Source organism: Rhea pennata, chromosome 1, assembly GCF_028389875.1.
Source record: "Rhea pennata isolate bPtePen1 chromosome 1, bPtePen1.pri, whole genome shotgun sequence".
NCBI classification, from domain to species: Eukaryota; Metazoa; Chordata; class Aves; order Rheiformes; family Rheidae; genus Rhea; species Rhea pennata.
The window spans coordinates 69,074,734-69,088,834 of NC_084663.1; the positions used below are offsets into that span (position 1 = coordinate 69,074,734).

General features: G+C 40.7%; 1 protein-coding gene across 1 annotated transcript; it reads left to right on the forward strand.

Moving 5' to 3' along the window:
- Window positions 1-464: 464 nt before the first annotated feature.
- LOC134135926 (aldo-keto reductase family 1 member B1-like) lies at window positions 465-6,879 on the forward strand. The gene is given in 10 exon segments (XM_062567647.1): window positions 465-497; window positions 2,883-2,947; window positions 2,949-2,990; window positions 2,992-3,034; window positions 3,720-3,831; window positions 4,466-4,557; window positions 5,925-5,982; window positions 5,985-6,040; window positions 6,761-6,806; window positions 6,809-6,879. Coding segments are annotated over 10 exon segments (618 nt in total).
- Window positions 6,880-14,101: the final 7,222 nt, after the last annotated feature.

Consider the following 14,101-nt stretch of genomic DNA (forward strand, 5'->3'; position numbering starts at 1 on the left):
TTTTTAGCCACTTTCCCTGCTGGAGACTGGCCAAGACTTCCTTCTAAGACAGATGGTTTTGTTGCTTGTTTTAATACCAAAATGAGTTTGGGAGTGAACAGATAAGACCAGAAACAGTTCTTCGGGGACTGAGCTTGGCAAATACCATCTTCCCTGCAGAAAAGCAGAGACTATGAGGTGTACGAGAAGCTGCTGCTATGGCAGGCGCAGGATCAGTGAAGAGCACGATGAGCTCCCTTAGCGAACTCATGCAAGATGCCCTCAGTGAGTTTGGAAATTCTCCATAGGGTGAGATAGATGCAAAGCCCCCTCCTTTATGCTGCTTATTACATTCACTCTGCCCACATTTTCCTTACCGGCAGCCAGTGAGCAGGCAGGGGGGAGAAACAAAGCCTATTTAAAAATTTGGCGAGGGACAGGAGCCGCCACAGGAGGCTCGGCCAGGACCTTGTGTGGCCACCACGATGGCGCTGCCCACCTTGGGGCTGGGCACCTGGCCGATGCATCTGGGGCGGGGGGTCTGCGCCAAACTGCCACAATTGCTGAGAAGTGCAGTAGATTTTTTTCAGTGAGTTTCTCTTTGGGGTGGACAAATGCAGTGAATCCTCTAGGAGCATTTCTTGTCTCTTAAAGACTTTCCTGCAGGACAGACATAAAATATTTGTGAAACCTGAAATATTTTAAGTGAGCAGGTGTGATGGCAAGGTGATTTGCTTAGCTATGGAAAAAAAATACATACTTTCACAAAAGTAAAAATTTATGCCTAGCTTTTCTTTCTTTCTTTCTTTTCTTTTTTTCTTCTAACACTGGTTATTAATATTCTAGCGTGCTGCCAAAGTGTTGTCTTTGATGAGTGCACATAGAAATGGGAATTTAAATGAGAATCAGTGGATTTGGTAATGGGAACTGATATTAACTGCTTAGAGATTGAAGCTAACTTTTTTGTACGGCAGCAGATAAGCACATAGTGCTCTGCAAAAAAAAACATTGTGGGCAATTCTTTACCTGCAAATATTATATTACTAACTTGAGGTAAGAGAGAAGATTTATGGATGTACTGAGTTACCAATGTAAAAGGATTTTGGAAATGAGCTGAAAATTTTAAAAGGTGAGAAAGTGACCTTATTTATATTAAAAAGAGAAAGTGAATTGCCCCCTGAACTTGAAACCGGAAACTAAATATGTTCAACTGAAGCTGCCAGATCTGTGAACTGCTGTCCAGTCAGCATAAAAGCATCTTAAATTATTCATCTTGTATTTCTTGATCAGCTGTGGCTAGTCATCACATAACATACAAAAATGGGGCTGAATTTATTTAACTCTTTCAGTTTTTGTTGATCTGATGATAGAAGACATGAAGATGCCTAAATAGTAATGAAATAGAGGTTAAAAATGAAGTGCATGTTGTATGGTGCCTCTTAGGGCCAGACTGACCTAAGTTATGTTACCATCTTGTGCTTTGCCATATCAGTTGTGTTAATGTTGTTATAATTTATGAGCTCTCTGAAGGAACCTGTTTGGAAACTAGGACTGAGTAGAAGGAAATGTTTGGAGATGATATGTTCCCTGCCACCATAAAAAAATCTCATGTCAATGCAGTGAAAAGGTGCCCCAAACCCTCTGAGCTTGCCTAATGGCTATTTAGTACCGAGGTTTCCAGCATGCTGTCACCTGCGTTTTGAGCCCTGTGACAATGAGCCCTTTCTTTCCCTGGTCACTCTGATTTCAGGAATTTGCAATGCTGTTTGCACAATGTTATAAAAAGCAAGAGATTATTTTTCTGACAAACATCTCACGTTACGTATTTCTGTGTAATCACGGGGCATGTTACCGGCTTTGTTTCTCCAAGTCCTCCTCCATTCAAAAACAGTGCAGATCACTTGTGGTTGTGTGGGTTTCGTTATTTTTTCCCAGAGAGTGCTCTCTCTTCTGCAGAGAGTTTTCCCATGCTGCGGCAGCACCCAGAGATAAGATACTCTGTAATGCCTGGCATTTTGCAGGCGTTGTAGTTCACTAACTTTCCCATGACACCTAAGGAGCTGTTGCATTTATATGTTGGAAGGAGTGAGATGGGCGAACAGTCTGCAAAACAGCACGTAAAACGTGAAACTGGCTACTTGGTTAAGTGTAACCTCTGAGAAAAAGTTGATGCGGTTTCTGCTTGAATTTTTTCCGATTTAGGCAGGCCAACTAAGTACCCTTTGATTGGCAAGACTTGCAGAGCCGAAATCATTAAAAAAAAAAAAAAAAAAAAAAAAAGTGATCAGCAGGGACGTAATTCTGTTAAATGTAGGAAGTGGTTTCAAAGCATGTTGAAGTGTCGTTTGATATTTTCCAGAACTGATATCCAGGCATCGACCAGCGTTTTTAGCGTCTCCTGCCAAGAGCGCGAGGTGGTCCGCTTTGCTGCGGAGCGCCGCCGCGTGTGTTTTACCCGGGAGGTGGCACTGTCCGCTGGCCTCCCTCGTCTCGCCGCGGTCAGCGAGAGCAGCCTTGTCCGGGCCCAGGGCCACCGGGGCTGCCAGGGGGGAGTCGTTTGCGCGTATTGCCACCATCTCAAGCTAAAGTTGCTTTTGCTTTGGGCGGGGGGGGGGGGGGGGGGGGCAAATTAGAGCTTCTTTCAACATACCCTGGGGTCTGAATGCGAATATTCAAGCCTTATAAAATAGTAGAGCCCGCTGATCTGGCGACGCCTCAGTGATTCCCATAGCTGGTTTTGCTGTGCTCCAGAGTGCTCGTTTTACTTCAGGAAAAAAAACTGAAGCAAAATCCTGGTTATTATTATCCATCTTATGATTGTGGGGGTTTAAAGTCTCCAGGTCTGGAGAACAGCAAGCTTGGTTCTCCATGGCTTCCAGAATGACTGACTTTTCTTCTTGTTTCAGTCTCTGCGAGGAGAAATGCAAGATGCCATGAAGTTTGCAGTCGACATGGGACACTGCCCATGCATATGTGTATCAGAACGAGAATGAGATAGGGGAGGCGCTAAGAGGAAGGGGTTGTAACGCGAGAAGACCTCTTCATTGTCAGTAAGGTACATCTCTAGATAGATTATGTCACGTGAGGGTCTGTTCTCTGGAGGAGAAGCAAAGGTCCCACTTTGCAATGTGCCAGAGAATGAAGCTGCTCTGGAAATTAACCTCTTTCCCTCAGGTATAAATGGTTTGCGGATGGAGGGAAGGAAGAGGTCAACTCTTGAAAAACATGCTCAATTTGTGGAGGATTTTTTTTGTAGTCCGTATCTATTGTCAGCGATGGAGACAGGAACTGAGGCCGTGCTTGCAGTTGCCTCTGAGATAGGAAGCATGGCTATTGTATTTGCGGCCCCTCCTGCTGCGCTGCTGGGCTCAGCCCCTTAACTCCTCTGTGTTATGTTTTGTTTTGTTTTTTCCCCCAACAACAATGGTAGGAAAAATAAAGTAACTTCTATCTGCTGGAAACTGGCAGGTTGATTTTTACCAGTTTTGCCTCTTCTCTTCATTTTGTTTAATTGTTGTCCATATTGGTGGAATTTTAGAGTATCTCAGTCTCATTTTATTTAACAAACAGTCAGTGCTGCAAATAAAATAAGGTGCACAAAATGGAAATTTCCCCAAGAAGAGAAAATGTGCTACACTGTGAGTGGCCTCTCTAGCCGTGCCATGAATTTGCCCTGCCAAGGATGCTCTGCAGTCATCAGGTCAGGAGAGCAGCTCACAGGCTCTGTTTTATCCCTGCAGCTGTGGTGCATATTTCATGAGAAAACTCTCACGAAGGAGGCATGCCAGGAGACATTTGTGGCCCTTCAGCTGGATTATTTGGATCTCTACCTGATGCACCCTGGGATTCGAGGTACCGAGACTAATTCCTGTGAGCTCGGAGAGAGCTCTGCTGCTTTCTCCTTTGGGACTAGCTCTGCCTAATGAGGAGCACTGTTAAACTTCACTAAGACGTAATGATAAACCTCCGTACGGAGGAAACACAGGCAGGCTCATGCCTGTTTAAGATAGACGTACTGCAAAAACATCTTAATTTCTGGTACAGCCTTTCCATGACATAGATCAAACTACCATCCATACCACATTCCTCTTAGAATCTGAGATTTGGCTGTGATTTGCTCATTCAGGATCACACAGTTGTGACTTACTTAATTCCTATTTTTCTCTCCTCTCTCTACTCCCAGGTTAAATAAATCCTTATTTCCCCATTGTGTCCACATCCCTAGGCTTCTTTCAGCCTGACAGAAGCACATAAAAGCATCTGCCCTTCCTCTGTCTGTAGCACAGGTTCTCAAGAAGCAGATTTGCTTAAAAATTACTGTGTTCATACAGATTACTATTTTTGGTCACTTCTCTCCCTAGCACAAACTTAAGGCAGGATATCCAGTGCAACTCCAACACCACTTGCTCGTAGAATTTCTAAATAATTTCTTTAACTATATACAATTCCACCTACATTAAATACACTTTTCTTTCATGATGACAAGCAAGAGAGGAGCTCTTTCCCGCAGATGAAAATGGTATGATCATTCCCAGTGACGTGGATTTTCTAGACACACGGGAGATAATTTCCTGGGCAGTGAGAAATTCTCGCTAGTTTGAAATATCAGCTGGAAAACTCCGTGCCTTCCACATCGTAAATCGTTTTAAGAGACTCTGTGACACGAAGAATTCCAGTTTGCTGATTACTCTGGGCCCTTGGGCTCCTTTTTGTGTTACTTGGCCAAAATAGAGATGCCTTCATGCCCACTGCCTACTAGGTGTGCATGGCTGGAGGAAACCTTTAAGGCTCTGTGTACCCGGCAGTGGCTTGAGACTTGGCGCGAGCTGAGCAGTCCCCACAGCCAGCGCAGTCACTGCATACGTTGTTGCTTCATTAATTGGTAGATTTAGCTCAACTGTGTCTGTACCTGAGCTGTCCCTATCATAGCAAAGATAATGTGTCTGTGCTCATGTACGCAAGCATCCAACTTTTCTTCCCCGAGAAGGTATGGGGACTGGCCAAAGTCCATTGCTGAAGCTGTGTGTGCAATGCTATCAGGCACATGTGCAGGCCAGATGCCAGTCAGCACTTGGGCGTGAGCTCAACCTTCTGCTTGGCTGATGGTTTGGGCTTCCTTTCCCTTCCACTCACCACAGGCTCAGCTGGGCTAGGTGGGAGGAAGACCACAGACTCACCGGAGTAATAAGGATCCACTGATGGTTTCTCCCTTCTACCAGATGAGGAATATGGCACATTTTTATTGTTCATTTGAAGGGAAAAAAAGAGGACATTTCCAATTGTTGTTTATAGTAGCAACTTGAAATAAAAATTATTTCTGTTTTGAAAGAGATGTATCTGCTCTAAAGGTTGTTTAACAGACCATTTTCCCCTGTGTTTCTTTTATTCAGGAGGTGCCAAGCTAAGCAGGGCTGATCTCACTGCTTTGTTGTTTGTTAGTGGGAAAGATCTACGGGTTGGGGGGGGGGATAAGAGCAGCTCATGCTATACTGCTACTGCCTGATGGTACATCTCCCTTGGGAAATCAGGAAACGTAGATGATCAGGTATTATTCTTCCAAAACAACTTGTTATTAAGCTACTCCATTCCAAACTACAAGCTTTTTAATTAGTGGATAATTATTTTGTAACTAGGGGAATTATTTTTTTTTAATCTTTTATTTTGGAGCAGAAAGTCTACCTGGGGATAATATTCTAAAGTAGTTCCATTGTACTGAAATAATCATAGCAGAATAATTATTAATCTTGACTATTGCTATTATTTATTTTTATTATAATAGTATTCAGGATCCTAAGTCCTTGACCAGGCTCTCTCAGTTCATTGCGCTGTACAAAGAGCATATCAGCCACAGTGATTTTTTACTAATGAATTTTTGCGCAGACATGCTTTCCAGATGAAGAAAAGATCCTAATCCAATTGCAAGTCTGATTCAGGAGTATTTCTAGGCTATGGGAGAGCTGGTGAATGCAGGACTAGTAAAGGCCATTGGAATCTCCAACTCCAACCACAGATAGATCAGCTCTTGAGCAAACCAGACTTAAAATACAGATCTGCAAATAATCAGATAAACTGTTCTCAAACTCATTAGTAGTGATGTAATATCTGTCTGTGGTATTGCATTTAATGGGACATCTCTGGCCATGAAATAGCTTTTATGTCAAGGCTGTGCTTTTTGAGATCCCTGCAAGAGAATACCTGTATTTGGCTAAATTATAAAGCGTTGGAAAATGCAGAATTTTCTATACCCTTACTGCATGGGAAGCTTGTGCCACTTATGAGTTGAAAGCCCAAAGCTTCATTTCCTTTTGATGCAGCACTGAACTGGTGCAGGCTGAGAGCCAAGTGCTGTAGCCAAGCACTTTGTCCTTCCCGTGCCAGCCCCAGCGCTAGGCAAAATAAGGCTATATGAAAAGACAGGGTCGGAGCCTGGCGCTGAGAACCATTGGGTTGGGTGAATACGTAGGGCTGGATGGGAGTGGAGAAGAAAGAAGACTAGAAAAAAAAGGCTTACTTGGGTTGCAGAAAGAACCTGCCTGCACAGTGACCTGAAAGGGGACTCAACGGGACAGGGAAGGGAGGAAGCACTGACGAGGGGTGAAGGTCTCTGAGCAAAGACATTGTTGTAGTTGTGAAAAGAGCTGCCCTTTCAGAGCTGATTATGGGGTACATAATTGTGGGGTCTATTATTTGGGGCTGGATAGGTCACCACAGTGATGCTAAACCTGGAAGTAGCTTCAGGAAAATATCAACTGCTTCTGGAGAAACTTAGTATTTGTGTCTGCAGATTAAGAGCCATCTGTGTCTTCCCCAGGAAGAGCTGATTAACTTTGGCACTCCAAAGGGATCTCTGTAACTGTGCATTATCCCCTTGGAGCTCCCAGTTGGCCCTTGGATGTCTAAGAAAGAAAGCTCACAAAATATTCTTCAAGAGGAGTCAATACAATAAAACAGTCTTACTACGTGGACAAGATCTGACAAACTTATACAATTAGAAAAATACTAATTTGTTAATAAATGCAGGAACAGAGCAGCAAGAAAATTGTGAATTCAAGTGAATTCACATCTCTCAATTCATGTGAGATGATATTTCTCTATCACTTAAATAATAGTCTTACATGACAGAGCTTGAGGGAGAAGACAGCAGTCTCCTTCAACCGCTGAAGTCTACTTTTTTTTATTTTCACAGGTCCAAGCCTGAGGATGTTTCCCTTCTTAATGACCCTCAAATTAAGGAAATTGCACTGAAGTACAAAAAAGCTCCAGCTCAGATAAAGAGCGGACATAACTTTTTAAAGGCATTACATTGGAGAAGAGACACATAACTGGAACATGCTTTCCAAAATGTCTTTGTAAATAATTACTTTAATACAGAAGGGAAAAATACATGTCACTGTGGAAAAAACTATTTCTAATACTAGTTTTAATGACTGACATAAGAGTGCTAGTCTTTAGAAGTCTTCAGCTCTCACCTAGTGCGCTTTAATTGGCAAATTAACCACCTCTGCCTGCAGCATCCTGGCCAGCTCTGCATTCTTATTCCATATATTCTCCTGTTGTCATCTCAGCTCCAGAGACAATAATGATTAAATGAGCTTGTGCAATTCCACCAAAGTGCTTTTCCTCATGTTTTCCTATGCGATTAATCTCTGTTTATCAGTAGAGTTACTTCCTGTGAAGCATGTAGCCCAGTATGATTTTCAGCTTTCAGAAAACAGGCAGAACTTCTCAGCTGTAAATCCCCATCTGTTCCTGCAGGTGCTTATCCAGTTCCAGATTCAAAGAAACATGAGTGCAAGTCTCAGATCTGTCACTCCTCACCATACTGAGGAAAATTTTAAGGTAAGAGGGTACATTACAAACTTCTTTTGGTGTTTAAACACTTACGCAGAAAATCCACTTTGCCAGTGTAACAAAGCACCCCTTTCACACTCAGAGCTAGGAAAAAACTTGTGTCTGTCAGATGCCACATAGGTTACCTCTTGGTAAAGACTGTAAGTTGCTTTAAAAATAAGGACCCAAGGGTCTTTCATTAGAACAGATCAGGTAAGAGATACTAACTTCTCCACTTTGTGATATGAATATGACATAATTAGGCTGCTACCAGCATCATAACTTTAAGCCTTTTTCTCATTGTTCACCACAAACACGTGCACCCACTGCAGCACTTCCTAGTGCCTCAGCAAATACAATGCTTTTCTACTTACATTTTTGGTATTCCTTCTGTGAATGAACTTATACATATCTTTTTGCAAGGTGAAGTAAAACAGATGTTTGGGATCTTTATTCCGATGTTTGATTTTTGAATTCATTAAAGAAGAGATGGAAACAACCCTCAGTTTTAAGAAGCAATATCCAATCCATGCATTAAGTGAGCGAATTATCTCCTCCTCCTCCCCCCTTGATCTTGCAGCAGAACATACGTTGGCTATCTCCTTAACAGACAGCATTTGATAGTCTCACTTTAAAATACAAAATAGAGTACCTTTACCCATACCTGGTCACATCAGTAACCACTGTAATCCAGTAACAGGGATTTCTAGAGCACTGTCTACCTTACACAGGCTGGTGTTAAAAAAAGTTGTGTTCAGATACCTTTTAATGGATGCATACCAAATTGCTATCACAAAGTCAAAACTGGCTGCAATTTTTCTTTGTTCTGTTTTCATTAGTTACTTTATATGATACAGTCAGTGTAAAGAAATACTACTTTAGAAATAAGCTGTAAGTTTTTTTGAAGTAAAAAGTTGTGCCAGTGTATTTATGCCCACATTATTAAGGCAGTATCTACCTAAAAGACTGGCTAGACCCAGATTTCCAAGACCTGTGATTTACTCTGTTGTCCACCTTACCTACTTCTGTAACAGAATACTGAAAACATGAGTTCATGACAGTGGCTTACATTACACAGAAGTTTGGTAACTTTAAGTAAAACATGCCTTCTCCTTTGAGAACAAACTCATGGTATTAATTAATTAATTAATTAATACCAAGAGTATTAACTTTCACTGCCCTGGGTACACCAACGAGATTCACTTCAGTGTTTTCAGAAGAGTTTATAGTCTTGCAGAGCTTTTGTCAGAGGGAAAAAAAAAAAGATATTTGTTTTTAGCTTTAAGTCTGTATTCTTAATGTATTTTAACCACACTCACTTTTTTAGATACAAAAATCATAAGGACTATCCTTTTTCAGAACACTAATATTGGCATTATCATAAGATCCTTCAGGAATTAGAAAGACTATTTTCTTTTTTCACAGCATAAATACAGTATGAATGTATTCACAGAATGTATTTCACAGAAATTCTGAAGAGCAGCTTCAAGCATGCTCGTTTGCTTCCCTTATCAACCACAATTATAGTAACCCTTTTCTATGTCTTTGTTTTGATATTACAACTATATATACTCAATTGTAGCAAATATACATTCTATTAGCATGTAGCGATGACAATTAAAGTTTAATAATCCTGGTCCTGTGGAACTTGTAAAAAGCAGTCTTAGTTGTAAATCGTGACAAATCTTACAGAAATTTAAAGATTCGGTCAGAAAATACAACAAATAAAGTCAAAACATGCTAACTGTCTTTTAGCTGTTATTGTAAGACAATCCACTTGATATCAGAACCTCTTATGAGGTAAGACTATATATTTATTTACACACACATATTATAGATTCTCATCAAATTCAGTTAATTCAGTGGAGTTGATGGAAAGCTCTTTGGAGGATACTGCTGATTTATGTTTTCAGAGCAGTCTGCTTAATGAGGGTTCCTATTTATGAACTGCTAAATACTAATATACTGGCAGGAGAGTTGGATGTTTAGTTTGTCATATCTGACAGAGTAAATAAATACTGCCTTTATCAGCAGAATAGCTGCTGTTAGGACTGAATCTCTCAGCAAATACAGAGTCTGATAAAGGACAAATAGAGGGATAGTTCTCGCTTGGCATTGCTCTGATGTAACAAGCAGGAAAGTATAGAAGCCAAGAGCAGATTTTTCCTCCCTTGCGCTGCTTCCTGTATACCCTCTCCTTATGTTTTTGCCCCAAAACAAAGCTGAAGTTTTAATGAAGTCTGTAAAGACTTCTTGCTCTTGAACTGTACGACATGACTCAAAAGTCCTGTCATTACTTTGTGGTCTTTCAGTGCACTCGAAGAACAACATGGATCTATCTGCAGCAAGGAAGGATGATTATGTCATTAAGGTTCACAACTAGGATACAGATTTCATGGCCAAGTGATTTTCTTTGTAGCTGTTAAAAAAAAAAAAAGTCTGTAAAGGAAATGACAACATACCTTTAAGCTACTTTAGACCTTGGCAAGATGTCTGAATAAAAGGTGCCCTAGAAATGACAGAACACTTCTACTAAACAGTAACTCTTTTAAAGAAAGAGCAGCTTGGCTGAAACAAGCCTATTAACAACTGATACTAAATGCAGTGCAGTAATATGGATAGGCAGGTGCCTACTGTAGCAAGTTTTGTTTCTCTTTTCTGATTATGCTAAATTGAAAACTTAGCTTTACTGAAGCAACAGTCAGGTTGCCAACTCTAGCAATACAAGCTACAGCCCCAACTAAAAGCCCCAGCAGAGCCTATCTTGAAATGCACTCTGCTTCACAGGAACTTTCTAGATACATTCCAGTTTAATCACAGCTTGAAGTTATTTACAGGATGTTTATAGATTGTGTTATGCAGGAAGTCAGACTAGATGATCACAGGAGCCATAAAAGGAAAAACACTCAAAACAAGCTAGAAGCCAGAAAGCGTGCACTTGTTTTACAGACAATAGGATTTTTTCTTTCTTTTTTTTTTTTTCCCCTCCTCTGCAGACACTTGAGTGAAGGTAAAAGAATTTGGGTTGGCTAGTTAGTTATGGGAAAGTAAAACAATAGCAACAGTAGTACTTTGTTTTACAGCAGAACTGTAGCCTGATAACTTACAGACAATGTGGACATGGTGACTGTACACTAATGCCCTGATGGAGTGACAGCTTGGTCAGAAGTGGGTAGATGAGAGGTAAAACTCAACTAAATTCCTATTTTAAGACAGAAGTTCTGGGAATGAGTCATCAGCAGAGCCTTTCTAGCAGACCATTGCTGCCTCACATCAGCAGCATAATCCACTGCTTTCAGGTGGAACTACAGCAAGAGGTTTAGATTATTGCAAACTCACTTTTAGTTTCCATAAACTATGTAACAGTTGAGACCAAACCTGCAGTCCTGCCTTCCCTAGTCAGCAGTGAGCTTACCACTGGATTGAATGCAGTGAATAGAAATACCCTTAGTTTAGCATTTCCTCTTTTCCTTTGCATCACAGCATGATGTCCCATGACTTGGGCTTTTATTGTGCAATACATCAATTCTGCTATAATCAGATTTGCATTAATCAGACTTGGATGGAAGAAAAAAAAAAGATGTTTTAGACAGAAAACAGGCTAACCTTAATAGTGAGCAGTGGGTAAAATTAAGAATTCTTTGCTGATCACTGCTATTCAGGTGGGAATGTTTGAGATTGTAACAGATAGAAAACATTGAATTCAATACCATTCAAAAGCAAACAGAATGAGAAACAGAGTAAGATAGAAATCCATTCACTGCATGAACTTTTTGCATTCAGTCCTGCACATAATTCTGGTCCATCCCTCCTGGTGTGTTTAGAAAGAAACAAAGAGAAGAGCACACACACATGCAGAAAACTTACAGAAAATTGACTGGGATGACCAATGGCATGAGATAATTTACAAGCAGCTTTCCATGACAAGACACCATCACAGGGAGCTATGCTAGAAGTCTACAAAATTAGCTGCAGCTTGGAAACTGTTAACGGGGATAGATAGCTGCTGATCTCCATCAAAAGAACAAGGAGATCAAATAAATCTAGCAGACAGATCTGAAGCAAGTGAAGAGACATTGATTCTTCACAAAATGGGTGGTTCAGTTATGAAAATCCTTCCCTTGGTATGTTATAAATTCAGAAAGTAATTGAACAAGCTCAGAGGAGAAAAAGTTAATTGATGGACGTTAAACACAAAGCCAAAAATCTGTCCTAAGACTTTAAGCTGCAGTTACTAAAGGCTGGGACACTATTCAGAGAAAATACTACTGTAATGCTCAACTTGCTCATATTCTTAGACACATGTTTTTGCCACTGCTGGAGACAGGATGCTGCAGTAGGTGGATATTTAGTCTGATTCAGTTCATATCAACTGGGTTATGATCAGGCTTATTTTAACAGATGAAGCTATTTTACTTGACATGCAGTTAAGGAAACAAAATCAACCAGTTCAGAGCAGTGAGACTGTATTCCGGGGTGTTTTTTCCCTTTATTTGCTTAAATTTTTAAGCAAAGATGTAGTTTCACAGATATTTTTAACTAATGGTCCCATGCAATGCACTTGATTAACAATCTAAAAGTGCAAGAACAACATGGCATATGAAAGAGATTAAGAAGTTGCTTCTAAGTTTAATTGAAGAAGGCTCTGCCAGATTATAGCAGGACTGTGTGTCCTCATCCTCCTTCCCCCCCCCCCTTTTCTTTTTTAAAAGAAATCAAGGAAGGAGCAGAGGGGAATGATAAAAATGACTGATAGAGTTTATAGAAAACAAACTAGTACAATATTAAGCAATTAAAATAAGTAACTTGTCCCGAGACAACTGCTCTCTGCCCATATTAAGCAAAAGCCTCTATATTTCTGATCATATCTTTGACATAAGAAGCAAAGATTAAAAGCTCAGATACAAGATTTTCTTTTCCTGTTTTGAATAAGTTTTGTGCCCCAGATTTCACAACTCTGTCCAAATGTTACAGTATGCACTTTTGTCAGTCATATGAACTCCACAAGGAGATGTATCCCACCTTCCCTTCCTGGGGGGGGGGGGGGGGGAGGGGCGGGGGGGAAAGAGACACTAAATTACAGAGTGTCAAACAAAGAAAGAAATTCCAGCCAGCCAAGCTTGTGGATGAATTAATGTTCCAATATCAGAATTTAAGCTATTTCCCCGCCAAAAGAACATCTGCAGTCCAAAATGTATACTGTGCCTGTAGGACTATTTGTAGTATCCCGTCTCTAAACCAATTTTTTCCTACAAGAAGCAGGATGCCAATTCCAGTTCCTTCTTGCACTCTCCTCCTGCCACCCAAACCCTACCACAAAACAGAGGTCTCTTGCCTTCTCCAATGAAAATACTACCATAATTTTTCTCTCCCCATTCCACTGAAAAATAATTTCACCACTTTCTTCTTTGCTTTTCCCTGCTATGGACACGGACTTGTTTTCTCAAAGCTGTGTCATTTTTGCTTAATACCAGGTTAGCAGGACTACTCTCCTCCCTCCCCCCACTTCTTCGTTTTAAGCAATAAGTGCAAATTAAAAGAAAACCAGTCGAATTGATTCTGAATCTGTAACTCCTGGAAACATTATTTCTGTCCTCTGCATTTCTAAATCTCTTCTGTGGGCTGGACTCCCCTTCCTATAGCATGCTGCAGTATCACATCAGCCTAGCTACTGCAGCAGTCCTGACAAAATCTAGTAAAAAAGGCTAACAAGGGGAGCTGAACTACAAGTTCTTAATGGAAAAACAAACCCAGGAAACAAAAAACAACCACTTCTCACTGGAAAAGCTACAAGATTATATTTGTCCTTAAAAGTTTCTTTGATCAGAAACCCAGAGTTCTGTCAAGTGACATTAGGAAAAACAAATGCTGTGAACAGTTACAGCAGGAAGAGCTCAGTTAGTAGGAATGCTGGGCTCCGGATATCGAATTCTTTGATCTTTCCACATTACCTTTTAGGAGATTAAAGAAAATCTCTACACTGGTAGAGAAAGTGTGGCACAAATATAGGGGTACAATAGCTTAATTTACTATATCAATTCCTAAATAAATCTAGATTAAATGAGGAGCTGGCTGCAATCTACAGATGGGCTTTTCTCCTGCTCTCAGCCTTCTTATAGAAAGTAGTTATATCTGGCCTTGAAGCAGCCAAAATTGATATGAATGACAGCATTTTCCATCACTCACTTCCTTCCCACTCCTCATCCTTTCTAAGGACAGCCTACTTTCTCTTCAAGTGTATGCATCCTTGTCCCTCCCATCAGGTGCTTCTTCCCTTAAGGAGTCCCAGTTT